General features: G+C 40.1%; 1 protein-coding gene and 1 long non-coding RNA gene across 2 annotated transcripts in view; one reads left to right on the plus strand and one right to left on the minus strand.

Moving 5' to 3' along the window:
- The window catches only part of KCNQ5 (potassium voltage-gated channel subfamily Q member 5), a 276,747-nt gene that overhangs the window by 257,276 nt on the left and 3,443 nt on the right, over nt 1–16,028 (plus strand). Inside the window, exons 10-12 of the mRNA XM_035109615.3 lie at nt 6,773–6,993; nt 12,050–12,158; nt 15,527–15,658. Of these exons, the coding sequence (XP_034965506.1) occupies nt 6,773–6,993; nt 12,050–12,158; nt 15,527–15,658 (462 nt within the window). The remainder of the gene's footprint in view (nt 1–6,772; nt 6,994–12,049; nt 12,159–15,526; nt 15,659–16,028) is intronic.
- The window catches only part of LOC148686213 (uncharacterized), a 47,930-nt gene that overhangs the window by 11,645 nt on the left and 20,257 nt on the right, over nt 1–16,028 (minus strand). The gene's annotated exons all lie outside the window — the stretch shown is intronic.

Consider the following 16,028-nt stretch of genomic DNA (forward strand, 5'->3'; position numbering starts at 1 on the left):
CCCACCCTTTCCTTTCCTGTCACCCACTTTACCCCCCATTTCCTCCCTTCTTGCCACCTGCATGAAATTAGGCCAAGAGACACAGGTGGCCCACATCTGCTTTAGGACCAATGTAACAACCATATAGCTATTGTAAATATGACTTCAGCATTTTAAAATCAACACTTCAGCTGGCATCCTAGGCTGAGTATTATTTATTTTCTGTATTGCATATTTCAATATACAATATTTTCTCATTTAACTGACAACATACCCATGTTAAAGGTTCAGAAATTGTTGGTCATCCAAAGCCGCAAAGTAGGCATAATGAGACTTAAGCTCCCAAGCCAGTGATCCACAGAGGGTGGGACCTTCTTGTGGTGAATCAGTAGCCCATATTTCCTAGTAGCTCTTAAAGTGTGGCCTACATATATCAGCCTACATCACTTATAATCTGATACTTTGCATTAACTGATAATATAATTGCAACATACTGTGGTGCATTTTCAGCTACTGAAAGTTAAATTCCTGCTTCAAATTTTCTTCATGGCAGCTGCTCTGTTTAGCAATTCTCCTTTGGGTTGAGTAGCTGCTGAATATTCCTGATAACTGCTTTTAGAGTGTGGAGGCAGATCATGTAGTGGGGATATTCTTATGGTAAGCATAAGTGACTTGCTCTGTGGTACTTAATGGTGCCAGCGTCACTTGGGTAGCCATGTCTTGAGATGCTGTTCTCAGCCAGTGTGCAGGAATATCTATGCCCAAGGACGAGGTACCATTTTTAACCTAAGGGCCATGTTTGCTCATGGACAACCTTCTGCCACTGGTGTTTGGGACAAGAAAAAAGTAAGTGGAGTAATGTACAGTGATACCTCGACTTACAAATAACTCTACTTACGAATGTTTCTACTTATGAACGGAGCTCCTTCCGCCATCTTGGATGCGGTTTAGATAGGATTTTTTCGACTTACGAATTTTTAGATAGGGTTGCTTCGACTTACGAATTTTTTCTCCCAATGCATTCCTATGGGATTCGACTTACAAATTTCTTCAACTTACGAATGTGCGTTCGGAACGCATTAAATTCGTAAGTAGAGGTACCACTGTATGTGTCTCTTCTTACTTTTGTATGATACATTCCAGCCACACAAAACTCAGAGGCTGGAACACATTCCAGGCAGGCAAAAACACTCAAAGGGAGACATGAAGCAGGGCAGATGAGGTGTGGCTTGGGGAGAACAGGTATGGTCTAGCAATGGGATGTGCCCTGAGAAGAGTCCTGAGAGCCAGACAGGGGGACCTGCAGGGCCACATTCAGCTTCTATGCCTCTGGGTCCTCACCTATGATGTAGAGTTTAGTCTTTTAATAAACAAATCAGCATTAATATTAACAGGCAAAAATAATAATAATAAGTATAAGTAACAAGGCAGTAATATTGATATTATGGGCTGTATCCAATTGTTTCCCATGCAGCCCCTCTAAATCTGATTTAGGGGATTGAGGGCCTCTCCAGAGCAGATCTGGGAGTGGTGCAGCGGGGAGGGGAAACAGCTGAAAATGGATTCCTTCCTGTTCTGCTGACAGAAGCTTTATCATCAAGGAACACCAACTAAGAATACAACCTTAAGCAATGTTAACACTTAACTGATGTGTTTTAAATTCTATTTTTAAATGAACTATATTTTAGATTTTCTCTGTTTTGCTAGGTGTTGCATATTTATGACTGTGACTATCAAATAAGTTTCCCTTTTAATGGAAAAATTGCACAAACTATTGAGCATAATATACATTGTCAGTTGCACTTCAGTTTACTTTTTTTGGAAACTGAGGTGAAGTACAATATATTTTGTACTGACCATGAGTAAACAACAATTTCTACACATTTCAATTAAAATTTGTTGTTCACAAGAAGCTTTGCTTAAAGGATAGCTTGACATATAACCTACATAAGATCGCTGAAAGCTTAAATAGGCTATCAATTACTTAGGGCTGTCAGCAGAGAAATGAATTTTACTCCATTAGGAAGATGGGCTTTTACTATTCTGTTATATTGTAGCAGTATATTCTGATCCTGAACCTGCCTTTGGATATACATTGTAGGAGTTTTGTCTTAGATGAATGTTCAGTACGTTTGACTGTCATTTCCAGATACATTTTGTTATAATCACAATTCTGACCTCTGTTTGACACAGCAATCTTACATTTTACAATTGGCTTGTAAATTTAAAACAAAAACAAAAACGGTAGTGGTCTGACTTGCCTAACACGGAAAACCTAACCCCTTTCCTCACATGGAATGCTTAGTAATATGATCCTCTATTTCCCCTCACTCCTAGTAAGCTTTATAGTAATAAACAGAAGCTCTTCAGGATGTACACCTCTCGGAAACATAGGTACCCAGCATCCTGTCTATTCACATGATATTTGGGAATGCCAACTAACATCAGGTGCATGAAGAGTTTATTTCCCCGTCTTAATGCTTTACAGTTTTTACTCTTCAAAGGGTTCTTCATTATTTGGCTGGGTCGCCCACTACAATTGCTTGTAATTTTCCTTGTTGCTTGCTGCCTGCAATTATATACCAAAATAGCCACGCACAAAGAAATTGCCTCTTATGATTTGTGTAGAAATAATCTAAATATTCCACACAATGGGACAAGTGTGGTGTTGCAGTGCCTTAGTTTAAGACTATTTGTGCTCTTCTGTTTGATATGCTTGAGCTAAGAAATAGTTATGAATTATTCTAATAACTAAGTTTTCCTGAGCCAATATGATTTTTGCAATAGTGGTGTTTGATGTTTCCACATTGTTTGGTTGTAAAGTTAGGTAGCTATAATCACAGACCACTTGCAAAGCAATTACAGTAGTAGATGCTTTGTACTTCTGAAGAGTCATTGTGGCCTAGCTTGTGGGGACTGTGGTAGGTGAAGTGCAGTGTACAGTGTGCAGAACTGCATGTTAAAACAGTTGTTTACTCCAACTGGAATCTCTTGACCTCTTTGCCATTTAACCAAAAATATTAATTACTATTTTTGAATCTCAAGGGGGAAATCCCCAGTTCCCTGCCAAAAGGGGGAGGGGAGTACATCAAGTTTCTGAGGAGTGGTATCAAATCAAAATGATTCTTGATTTTTAAAAAAATCAATAAAGTAAGAATTCATTGTTGGCATGTGTCTGTCTCGGGAGATAATGGAAGAGTGCCTTCAGGCGTAAAGTCAAACTGCTGGAGAGTTATAGCGCCTGCTGTGGCTGTAGAGAATGATACAGGAGATACATGTTTTATTGCCAGTGGGGCAGAAAAAGGCACCTGGTTTTGCACATGCAAATTGCTTATAGCAGTTATAAATCTATGAGAAGGCAATGACTGGGAACAAAATTTGATCAATGTCATTCTGTAGAACTTGGAAATGCACTTTGTGCATGATAACTGCTTTATGGATTTGGTCCTAAGGTCTAATTCATACACTGAATGAGGGGCAGAGTACGTGCTTTAAAACATATCATTATGGATACTGCTCCACATGCACAGCAAACCATGTAAATATAACCCTATGTAGTTCTAGGAGGTTTTCATCACACCATTGCAGCCCCTCAGTTTTGTGATTTCCGATTATGTGTTTAAAAGGTGGAACAACAGAGCAACGTCTCTACATAGCTGCATTTTCAGTGAGTGAATCAGGTCGTCTGAGCCTACTTACATCTTCTATCCCACAAATGTTGATGATAATTCAGTAAAATTATTGTTATTATTAGTAGTACTAGTAGTATTTTCATTTATTACCCACCCTTTACCCTAAGGTCCCCGGGTGGATTACAGCAACTAAAACATACAGTAATGTTAAAAACAGTTAAAAACAGCTTACAATCACATACCCCCCAAAAAATCTCGGCAGTTTTCCTGTGTAGCTCTGCTATGATACCACAGTGACCTCTACTGTTGCCAACAGATATAGGAAAAAGCAGAAAAATACAGAACTCACAAAAACATGGCAGTGTGTAGATACAGGAGTAAAATATAACAAAAGAAAAAAGCAATCAAGGCATTTGGACGGGAAAAAGAACTAGATCTAGTGACTTGAAACAATAGTCAGAATAATATCCAGATCTATCAATTGTCCTACTTTTTTGTAGGAGATACCCAGTTATATTGTTGATCTGCCTTCATTGGTCTTATATTTATCTGTTTCTGATTGCCATTTCTGTTTGCATAACTCTCTACCACAGTTCAGTCTCCAGCTTTCAAGCAATATTTATTATAATTATACCTATCAAGCATAACCTTGGGACAGTTGGCGAGGGAAGAATAAAACAAAGTATATAACCTGAGCTATATGTAGGCAGTAGTGTTTGGAAAAAAGAAGAAGGAACAGAGTATAAATACAAAAAATACAATAGGCTAATGACCCGCAGGATCCCTTCCAACTGTACAATTCTATTATTGTTCCATCAAGACAAACATTTTGGTTTCCCTCACAGAGCATTCCTCCCCCTATGTCCTATTCTGGGGGTTCTCCTGACACCCTCATAGCCAACATGGGGAAGGGGGGAGGAAAGCTTCATTGAACAAATGGATATCCTTGTGTAGAGTTTCTGCTGATGTGATTCTTTAGTTGAATCTTGCCCAATAGTTAAGGGGAATGACCTGTTATAAGAACCAAAGGGATTTTTAAAAATGCACTTTTATGGTTAAGCAGGGAGATTAGATTAAGACAGTTCTGGAAACAAGTACTCTCTCAGCAACTAAGAACTTTTTTATACAATGTTTCTAATATTAAATTGTTGTAATATGATTTTAGTATTACCTCCATTTGTCCAGCATGTGCTTGTTTGTTGCATATGATCTCCTGCCTGTTCTCTGCTTGCACTGGGGATAATATGTACTAAGTTGCATGTGCAGTTTTTATTATTATCTATAAACATCATAACAACGGTGCCTCATAATTTCATTTTATATTATCATACAGAACATTTCCTTTTTAAATTGGAGCTAGGCATGGGGAACAGTACGTTGTAAAGTTTCTCGGTAATTCTAGAACACACTTCCATTTACAATGTTTTGTACAATATTGTCATGCTGCAGTAAGGTGCAAGGACCATGACATAAGTGGAACAGACAGGACCTCAACTTGATTAGCAGCTATAGCAACAGGCAGATAATCTTTGCCACATGTATCTCGATGGCCCCAAAGGATTTGCTTCTACAAGAACTCTGTGTTCTTACTGCAGAAACCAGTGAAATCTGGTCAAGTTTTAGAGATTTTTCCACTTGCAATAGAAACACCATCTTTCTGTCTAACTCCCTGCCCATTCAAGAAGCAAAGAGCAATGGCAGAGCTAAATCTATGAACCCCAGCACCAATCCACATCTCTTCCAACTTGGAACCTCCATTTGTGTCTTACTGGTGTACAGTGACTGGCTACAACCCTAGACACACGTACTAGAGAATGTCCTATTTAATTTAGACATACCTCTGAGCAATTCTTTTTTTAAGGATTGCACTATGCAAACTTTAGTGTTCAGCTGAGAGTAATGTATATATTTCACATGAAAATGTGAACGAAGATTACTCTGCAACTTTAAATTTTGTAATGCCCCTTTTTTGCAAGTAAACAAGAGAATCATTCAAAAATAAGCAGCCATATCTTTGATGTTTTTGTTTAGATGTGAAATCTGAAGCTATAGAGCACCTTTGATCCGCTAACAGTTGACTGATTTTCCAAACCCAGTTAATTAGTGTAAGAAATTCACCACTGTATGTCACACTCTTGTGAAATACTCATTTCATTGTTAATACTTATTAGATATTTTGTTAATTTTCTTAATGTTTGTTTTTGTCTTGTCCAAATGAGTGTTGTAAGTACAGTAATATGGAATTTGAAATGTAATGTTTGCTAATAATGTTTGTGGAGTATTGAATAATCTTTGGGGGGGTGCATGTATAACATAAATAATCTTGCTTGCTGTTACTCAAACAAATGGCATGCAAAAAAGCACTTGAAAATATTATTCCTAGATTATTAGAAATGCACTGACCTATGCTATGCTATTTTAAGACATAGTTACAACTGTCCTAAGGTTTAAAACTGAAGCTTTGCTATGACATTTGATAAGCTTATATATATATATATATATATATATATATATATATATATATATATATAACTTTATTTCATTTTTTATAATATAGGACGTAAACAATATATTTTTTACTCAGTAGATAACACAAAATGATGATAATCCCTAGGATATTGAAAATGAATGCAGCCATCTCAAAATTTATCTGAAAATAAAATTATACAGAAAATAGGAATTGTACATGCACCCATTGTCCCTTATGTGAGGGGAATATATATATACAGTTCCCTAGAGGAAACATTTTAGAGTGAAGGGCTAGCCACGCCAAAACTTATGAGAGCCACTGCAAAGGCGAGGAAGGCCACGTTTCTTCCTCCTCCTGAGATCCCTCCAAAAGACTGGAGTATGCACCTGAGTCTCTTTGCCTTATTACTCCAAGCCAGCAATATGATCCAGGTGGGAGGGTTCATGCATGAAATTATCTCTCATCCCAGAACAGCTTTCCCATTCATTTCAGTGAAGAGAGCTGTTTTACACAGCCTTTCCTTTGAAATGAAAGGTGACTCCCCCTCCACACATATAATAGATTCATATAACCATCCGAGTGCACCCTGTTCAGTAGATTGGGACGTATATGTACATCTATTCAGCACTGTACAACAATTACAGTGAGTTGGAATGAAGTATGAAGTAAAATAAATTTTCTGCTTTCACAGTCAAAAACTGAGCTTTAAGGAACGGGTACGGATGGCTAGCCCACGTGGACAGAGTATCAAGAACAGGCAAGCTTCAGTTGGTGACAGGAGATCACCAAGTACTGATATTACGGCAGAGGGCAGCCCAACAAAAGTCCAAAAGAGCTGGAGCTTCAATGACCGAACACGCTTCCGACCTTCCCTACGTTTGAAGAGTTCACAGCCTAAGCCAGTGCCAGATAGTAAGGTTTATTTGTTTTTTAAAAATATCAAGTGTTTTACTCATTGTAGTTATCATCCAGCTTACAACCACAAATTTGACTTTTATCATAGTAAAGCCACACAGACATTTAGGAGGTTCTGTGCTTTGATCCTAATCTTGCTGAAGCCATGCTTCTCCTACTGCTGCTTAATTTAAAGGTACTTTATGTGTCTGTTCCTTCACATATACAGGGCAGTCCAGAGATTATATGGGCTCTCTCCTATCCAACTATATCTGGTCATTAACCCGTGTACAACAGAGGGATGAAATCCTTCTGGTGATAGTCTCTCATACATGGGATATACTGTAGTACGCTCTGGCACTCATCACGGTGACTCATTGCAACAGAAGCGGTTTAGTCATGCTCGCCACATGACCCAAAAAGCTGTCTGTGGACAAATGCCAGCTCCCTTGGCCTGAAAAGCGAAATGAGCGCCACACTCCATAGTCACCTTTGCTTGGACTTAACTGTCCAGGAGTCCTTTACCTTTTACAAACTGGAAAGGGTGCCACCAAGTCCAAGAGGACACCAAAGTAGTTTACAAGCAGAGTCAAGGAAGTTTATTTCAGAAAATGGATGTCTTACCCAAATGAGACACATTACATACACACGCAGAGAGAGAACTTTGACAAAAGAAATGACAGTAGACAATAAGGAATGTGAAAAAATGTAAAGAGCATATTGCTTTTAAAAAGACCCATTCAGCCTAATTAATAATAAATAATAATAATAATAATTTAAGCAGAACCAGGAAGCCAATTACAGAGCTGATTGGATAACAATAGAGTTAAGGTGTTTCTTAAAAGAGACAGCAGAAAAGCTGGATGAATTCTGCGTGGCTTTTTGCACTACAGCAGATTCCTAATACCGTGTTTCTCATATTATAAGACATGTCTTATATTTATTTTTTCCTCAAAAAAACACACTATGGCTTATTTTCAAGGGATGTCTTATTTTTTTCCTTCTCCTCCTGGCGCGGCTGGCATTGCTGCTGCGCCTATCACTATGTCTTATTTTCGGGGTATGTCTTATATTCCTTGAATGCTTAGAAATCCTGCTATGGCTTATTTTATGGGTATGTCTTAAAATATGAGAAACAGGGTATTTAGGAGGGAGATCTGACAAACTGAGCCAAATAGAACATTCTAGGCCTTTTGGATGAATTCAAATAAGCAAACCTCCTTGGCCTGCTTGACCAACTCATCTGGAAATCGGAAGTTGTCACCCCACCCCCAAAAAAGTTTTGCCTACTTTTAGTTCTCTTTTTATTACTGTGAACAGTACCTACATTTAAAGCTACTTTTGTTACATGCTGTAGTAGGCCATGTTCTAAAACTATTCAGTTTGAATTTGTGGTTTTTCCTAAAGGAATCTCTTTAATCTGCATCCAAACCATTTAATCTTTCCAGCCCCGTTATATGAGATAATTAGTATTCAATATATCTTGAAGGGATGGTGCAACTTACTAACCCATCAAAGTGTTCCATCATGAGAAAGTGCACAGACATTTCACGTTAATAATTAAAAAGAACTCTACAAGAATACATTTGATTTCCATTCCTATTTTTGTAAGCTCACGTGAATTCTGCCCTTTCATTACCTTCAGTGTGATTTTGCAGTCATCAGGGTTAGAAACTTATTTTTAAAAATGGAAACACTGTTATGGCATCCTCAATTTACTTCTTCCCTTGTCCTTTTATATTTTTTATGTATTTATAATGACTATTTGCTCTCTGGTCAGCCCCTATTCAGTTCCTTAGTGGTTTACAATGAATAATTTTCATATATAATACGCTCTCCTGATAGATCTGCTTGGTTGACAAGAAATATATTAAGAATAACAGGTGTCTGTTTAATGAGTGTTGCCTACCTAGGCTTGCCAGCTTTTTTGCAGTTGATGCATTATTGCATCTCCATAACACATAGTGTTTCAGCAGCTGAAGTTTTTGCTTTTCAAACTGAGTTAAAAAGCAAAATGGAGGTGACAATCCTGTGGCCATCCCTTCCCCATCATAGTCCATAGCTGCCAAGTTTTCCCTTTTCTCACGAGGAAGCCTATTCAGCATAATGGAAAATCCCTTTTAAAAAGGGATAACTTGGCAGCTATGTCATAGTCAGATCTGTGAAGTGCACAGGACATTGGAATAAGTATTATTAGTACCCTCCGGCGAATCAAGCTGAGTGCCTGAGTTCAAAGCATTGTATGAATGTACAATGGGAACTCTGTACCCAGAGTTAAGGAAGAGAAAGCAAAGAAAACCACTGTACAGTGACTATAGCCTACAATTTCATGATGGAATCATTAAGTCACAGTTAAAATGTGATTATCATTTCAACCATAGAACTATTGCTCTTATGGTTTTTAAAACATCTTGCAATTCTGTATAATTATTCGAAACAGAAGTCAAATCAAATCAAATATGTTTATTCGGCTGTACGCCCATCATAAAACACAACACAACAAAACAAATCAAATAAAAACCACAGACTCATACAAACCACAGATAATATAACACAATTCACAGCTCACGAGGACAAATATTAACAATTCAAAAAACATATCTTGAAGGTTTAAGATTAAGATTAAAAATTTAGGCGCCTAACTAAAATCAATATCTGATGTCATTAAAAAAAAATTCTTATAACTATCAATAATCAGCTAACATTCCATTCCGTCTCTTGTACGAGAGGACGGCTGTTAGGAATTTAGCAACCTGTAGAGTGATATAAGGGTCCACATCTTGAAGAACCCAGGCTAGCTGAAGGTCAACTGGATTATCAGCCATAGGCTGGATTATGGAGTTTAATATACTAGCACGAGCCGAACTGTACATAGGGCAGATAAACATAACATGGTGTAAAGATTCAGTTGATTTCATTTCGCAAGCACACATTGAAGAGACTTGGCCCTTAGTAAATCTATGTCTCAGCACATTAGTTGGAAAAACATTGAACCTAGCTTTAAGGAAGGCATATCGATGAGACGCGGCCGTAAGCGTTGTTAAGTAGGATGGAGTACGGTAAATAGGGGTTATGCCGATATTTAACGGTGAGCAGACTCCCCCGCCAGCTAGACAATTTTGGTATAGCTCCGCATCATCCAACCTTTGGTTTATACACCTTTTTGCTGCATTTAAATCCAGTTTGAGCAATTCAGAGGGAGAGATTTTGTTTTAATTAAATAAAAAAGCTTTATGTGCCAAAGGAAATCAGAAATTAGTATTTAATTCTCGGATAAATATTAGTAAGAAATCCAATGTGGAGTGCTGAGTATGCAGCCAAAATTTGGCAGCTGTAGTTTACCCTGCTGCAGTTGAGTTATATTCAGAAACATAGTGCCTCTGACCTAAGAAGTAGTATTTAGCCATCATGACTAGTGGCCATTGATAGACAGCTTTAAAAGACAAATTCATGAAGGATAAGGGCTAACAGCGTGATCCCAAACCCCAATCTGCTGTTCTGGAATAGGCAGGATTTTGATGGAGTGGAAGTGCCACTGCCCAATAATACTTCTGTCAATAGGCAAATGTAGCTGCCTGTAATAATTATGAGCCCCCTAATTAATAAAATTGCCTCTGAAAACAGGAATCCAAAAAAACCTATTTGGAATATGCTTCTGTTTTGGCCTCAAAGAGTTAAGCTGTTGAGATGGGAATTGACTTGGGCCATTCTTTCAGCACATCAGCAGAACTTAGAAGAGAGGATTTTAGACCTTGATCAATGCTTGATTACTGCCAGCATTTGACAGTTCTCACAAAACAAGCAAATAGGATGATAAAAGTGTTTCTATTTTGTTGAATAGGCAGATATACCTTGGCTGCTGCTCACTCTAAGAACAGCACTGTAAGGAAAAAAATGAGAGCTACATTTATACCGTAGTTCCACTCTTGCCAAGGTAAACCACAAAAATATTGCTGAAACTTACACTATCTTACAGAACTATCCAAAGCCCTAATCAGCCCTTGTGAGAGTTCAGATGGAGTGGAGTTGTCCCTCTGCCCAGCCCTGTCCAGCTACCCCATCCTTTGCCATTTGAGGGGCTCTGCTGTTTTCTCCTGCTCTGGAAGCTGGGACCCAAACCAATGGATTCAAATTACAAAAAAAGGAGATTCCAACTAAACATCAGGAATAATTTTCTGACAATAAAAGCTGTTTGAAAGTGGGACAGTCTCCCTCAGGAGGTGCTGTACTCTCCTTCACTGGAAGTTTTTCAGCAGAGGTTGGATGGTCATCTGTAATGGATGCTTTCACTGAAATTCCTGCATTGCAGAGGGTTGGACAATATGACCTTCAGGGTCCCTCCCAATTCCACAATTCTATGATTCAAGTAGACATATGCTATCCAAATGTCCTGGCAGATAATCCAAATAAAACTGACATTCATAAGCAATGCATTCAGGTGTACCAAGGGCAGTAAAGCCATTGGACCACTGCTATTTGTCCTTCCAGTTTTGAAGGATAAATCTGGCAAACATAAGGGCTCACAAAATACACTTTTTTGTCCTGCTGTTAGTCTTTATATCATAGGAATGGAATTTAAATGGACATCTGCAAATATCAAGGATTTCTCCAATACAAAATTAATAAGACCAGAAAGTAAATATCACTGAGCATGCCCACATCATATGCTTCAACTAGGCATTTTCACCATTCCACATCCAGCATTCATCTGTATTAGACAGTGACTTCCTATAAAGACACTGGGAAGCCCAATATACCCAAAACATCATTTTTCGCTGAATAAATTAAATCTAATGAAATGTTCCATATAGATTCTAACAGAATTTTCATTTATTTGAGCTGTATAGCACACTTTACTCTATTCTTTTCTAAGCTTCTGCATGCCTACTTTACAGAATTCCAGTAAGCATTTGTAAACAGTTACAGGTTTAATTTTCTGTAAAGACCAATTATTCCCTCCAGCATGATTATTTTGAGTTGGACAGCTTTTAGAATATTTGACCTTTTCATACTTTAATTGACCCTTGCATTCTCTATAGGTATGCATATCATTTATGTGGAATTTCTCTTGCAGCTGAAGCCAGTATTGCTACTGATGATGTATATGATGAGAGAGGATGCCAGTGTGATGTCTCAGTAGAAGATCTCACCCCTGCACTTAAAACAGTTATCAGAGCTATCAGGTAGGTGGCGAATACTTTAACAAAAGAAAACACATCAAACTTCATAGATGTACCTAGAAGAAATACCATCACAACAAATTGTAGGGACACTGCACTTGGATTGAATCAAAGTCCAGCTGCACTTCAGATTACGCAGTGATATGTTAACTGAGATGGAAGAGGGAAGTTTAGGCCACTTCTTTCTACATTGCCTATTGGGTTTTCAGGGCAGCAGGTGCCTGTAACATATCTATACTTAATGTATAGTATATATGAAAAAGATACTTGCACCATACTCAGATTAAATGCTGAAAATTAGAACACATGTAGTCCAAGACAAGTAGGTTACTAGAATAACGCTTTGAAAAACTGAGTGGTTTGTTTGCTTTGCCTTTTCCAAATAAAATAGTTCTGAAAGGGGTTATGAAAGAAAGGTTCTAGTGGAGGAGGTAGACCCTCAGTGAATGTGTTCTAAGATTGGGTTTCAAAACAGAAACAACCAAAAGCAATTAAATGAAAGAGCTGCTGGTCTAACTCAAATAAACAGTAACAATTTAATAATTAATGAGAAGCAAAATGAATACATAAGGTTTCCTTTTGCAAAATGAAAATTTAAGCACCTTTTATAACACACAAGAAAATGTTTGGACCAATTTCCACGTGATAGTGAAATATAGTAAATGTAGAGTACAGCTGGGGCCATAACTGTGACAGAGCTACACTGAAACCACAGGTCTGTTGCTGTCCATAGCTTCCAAGTCTGGGTTAGAAAAATACGGGACCACAGCAGACCGGCACCGGAAGTTGCGTAGAAGCAACTTCCGGTGCCAGCGCTGCCCGATTTCCAGCCCAGGAGCCGAGGCTCCATGAAGGTTGCCCAGCCACCCAGCCAGCCCTCTCCTCCTCCCTCAGCCCCCTTCCCTTTTCCTCGCGGAGGCTCCGGAAAGGACCTCCGGCATTCACCTCCTTCCCTTCTCAGTCCCTTCTCAGCAGCAGGAGCAGCCAGCAGATGAGAGGTGCGCCACACACACACGCCACAAGCGCGCGCGCACACACACACACACACACATACAGCCTCCTCAGCCAGAGGGGATGCCGCTCGCCTCCTCTCCCCGGATTCTGCCTGCGCCTCGAGGGGTGCAACAGCCCTGCTGCCCTACCTGCTCCCTTCTCTCGCTTGCATTCCTTGAAGCGAAAAACCCCCGCACACAGGCGCGCGAACTCCTTTAAGTTCCCTGGCACGAGCTGGCTGGCGAGATTGAAAGATTGTGTTGCTACCGCTGGCTTTTTACCTTTCCTCCCCCCTCAGGAGGAATCCGCCACCCATTCCTTCCCTGAGCTGGGGGGGGGAGCCCGTTGGAGAGGGACAGAGAAGCAGCCGATCCGAAGAGCGCACACGCTCCTCTGCCGCCGAGCGGGGGGGATAGGGGCCACGTGGAAGGGGCTCCCCGGGAGGAGGGCATCTCCTCTCCTTCCCCAATATTACATTAATAAAGAGGAAAAAGGCACGGTGAGGGGAGGGGGCTTGGAAAGGGATGTGTTTGTAGGAGCAGCCGCGGCAGCAGCAGCTGGGGAGGAGGAGGGCGAGCATTGATGGTGTAATAAAATAATAAACTGAAATCCTGGAGTTTGATGGGGGGGACGGGGAAGCAGAGCTTGAGCACGAGGGACGGGGGACGGGACAGACCTGGAGAAGTGTGCTCGGTGCAATGCAAAAAAACCCCCAAAACACGCACATGCACACCCACACACCCTCCCCTTCTTGAACGTCTGGGTCTTGCAGAAAGGAGATCATAAAGGAGGGAGGGGAAGGGGGAGGAGGACAAGAAGAAGAAGAAGAAGAAAGGGAGAAGAGATTGATCATTTTGGATTTTCAAGAGATCATTTTTATTACAGTGGGCGTTTGAAAAGCAGGCTCTGAACATTATCCACCGATAAAGGGGGTGGAAGGTTGGGAGGGGAGAGAGGAGCCCGGCAGCAGCCACCGAGCGCTTCCCTCCGTCACCTCCATAGAGATTGGACCAGCTCACCGCCGCTTCTAGCGCGTACTGAGACAGCCCCACTAACTTAATTACAACACAGTGCACAGCCAAACCCTCCTTAGCATGCCGGCTACCAATCCCTGAGGGAGACTCTGCCAAGGCGGCCAATCACAAGGAGAGAAAGGGGCGGGCACAGAGCTGAGGAGGTGGATGAGGTACGGTTGGTTGACGGGAAAGAGCACCACATTCACAAAGACGGGCACAGTCTCGAGAAATCGGGGTAATTACGGGATATTTCGCCGTACAGGATGAAGCCGGAAATGGCTTTAAAAAACGGGGGTTTCCCGGGGAAATCGGGAGACTTGGCAGCTATGGTTGCTGTCACATAGCTTGGGTGTTAAGGATAAAACTTCATTTGTAGAATTTAATGAAGTTATTTGGGATGGAGTTACTTCTTGGCATTAGTGAAAACAGAATCTCGCTTTTACATTCACATAAGGCTGCACAAGTTTCTCTCAGTCTATGGAAAGTGCTTATCCTTCAGTATAGGCATGATATTGGGACAGTTGATATCAAGAGTGGAACATCTTCTCCAACCCAAGAACCACATTTTCTTGGGGCCAACCTTCCAGCAACTGCATGCCTGTAGTTTGTGGGCTCATGGCCAAAACAGGCCATGAGCCCACAGGGTGAGACAGTGGCTATAACTCTTACAGGAGTTTGCAATAGTTAACTACATTACAGTCGTGCAGAAGCCAGGGGTTTCTACACACACCCACATACCATGCAGCATCCTCTATCTTGGCAAGCAAGAGGCATTATCCCAGTTCCAGGCAAAGGCAGTTAAAGGTGTGAAGTAGGCCAGTGAGCAGTGTAGCAAGAAAGGGGTTATGGAATTGGGAGGGGGGAGTTAAGAGAGCCAGATAGAGGGCCACGTTTGACCCACTGCCCGGATGTTCCCCACTTCTTGTTTATATTTTCATTTATCATAGTACAGTAGAAATAATGGGTTGTAGTGCTAAGGGAAGTGTTACATCAGCACAAGAATTTCTCTCCATCTCCTTCCTCCTTTGTGTCCCCTAAATGTGTTCTGAGGTTTCCCCCAACACTTCAGAATATATTTAGGAATAGTGCAGGTCATGTACAAAGCAAAGGGGGGGGGGAGTTCCATTGCACCAGCACTAATCCTTGTGCTAGCAAATATTTAGTTGAATGCTACCCCATGGAATGGAGCTTCTTAAGCACATTTAATTTCCTGCATAGTTCTCAGTAAAAACATTATCATCCTTAGCCTATCTATAATTGCTTATTATTTTGTGTGAGCTAATTGATGGGCCACTTTCATGGCCTTGTTTTGATGTATAAAGTGCATATGGATAATTAATCTAGATCGTATTTCTTGTACAGAATCATGAAATTTCATGTTGCCAAAAGGAAATTTAAAGAAACTTTGCGTCCCTATGATGTTAAAGATGTCATTGAACAGTATTCAGCAGGCCACCTGGATATGTTGTGCAGAATTAAAAGTCTTCAATCAAGGTAAGGGATGGAAATCCTTTTACAAATAAGTTCCTTCATATAAACTGCCTTTTATCTTTAGCTTGGCAAAAACCAGGCTTTGTGCTTTAACACTACTGTGTCTCCTTGATACTAATTTTCCTTGAGCTTTTGCAGATTGTGCCCACAAGTTCATTTGTGCCTGAAATAAAAAATCAGATTTAAAAACAACAGTGGACAACTTTCTACAGATATCTGTGCATTAACTAATAAACAGATAGTTGTTACTCTTGACAACTCTGATCAGTGTTCTGACGGGTAGCAAGCTGATTCTAGGCAACTACTTCCGTTTTCCCCCACAGATAATTGGCCAACTCAAAAGATAAAATTGACAGTCATTTGTTTGAAAGGA

This window comes from Zootoca vivipara, chromosome 3 (assembly GCF_965207765.1).
Source record: "Zootoca vivipara chromosome 3, rZooViv2.hap1.1, whole genome shotgun sequence".
Taxonomy (NCBI): domain Eukaryota; kingdom Metazoa; phylum Chordata; class Lepidosauria; order Squamata; family Lacertidae; genus Zootoca; species Zootoca vivipara.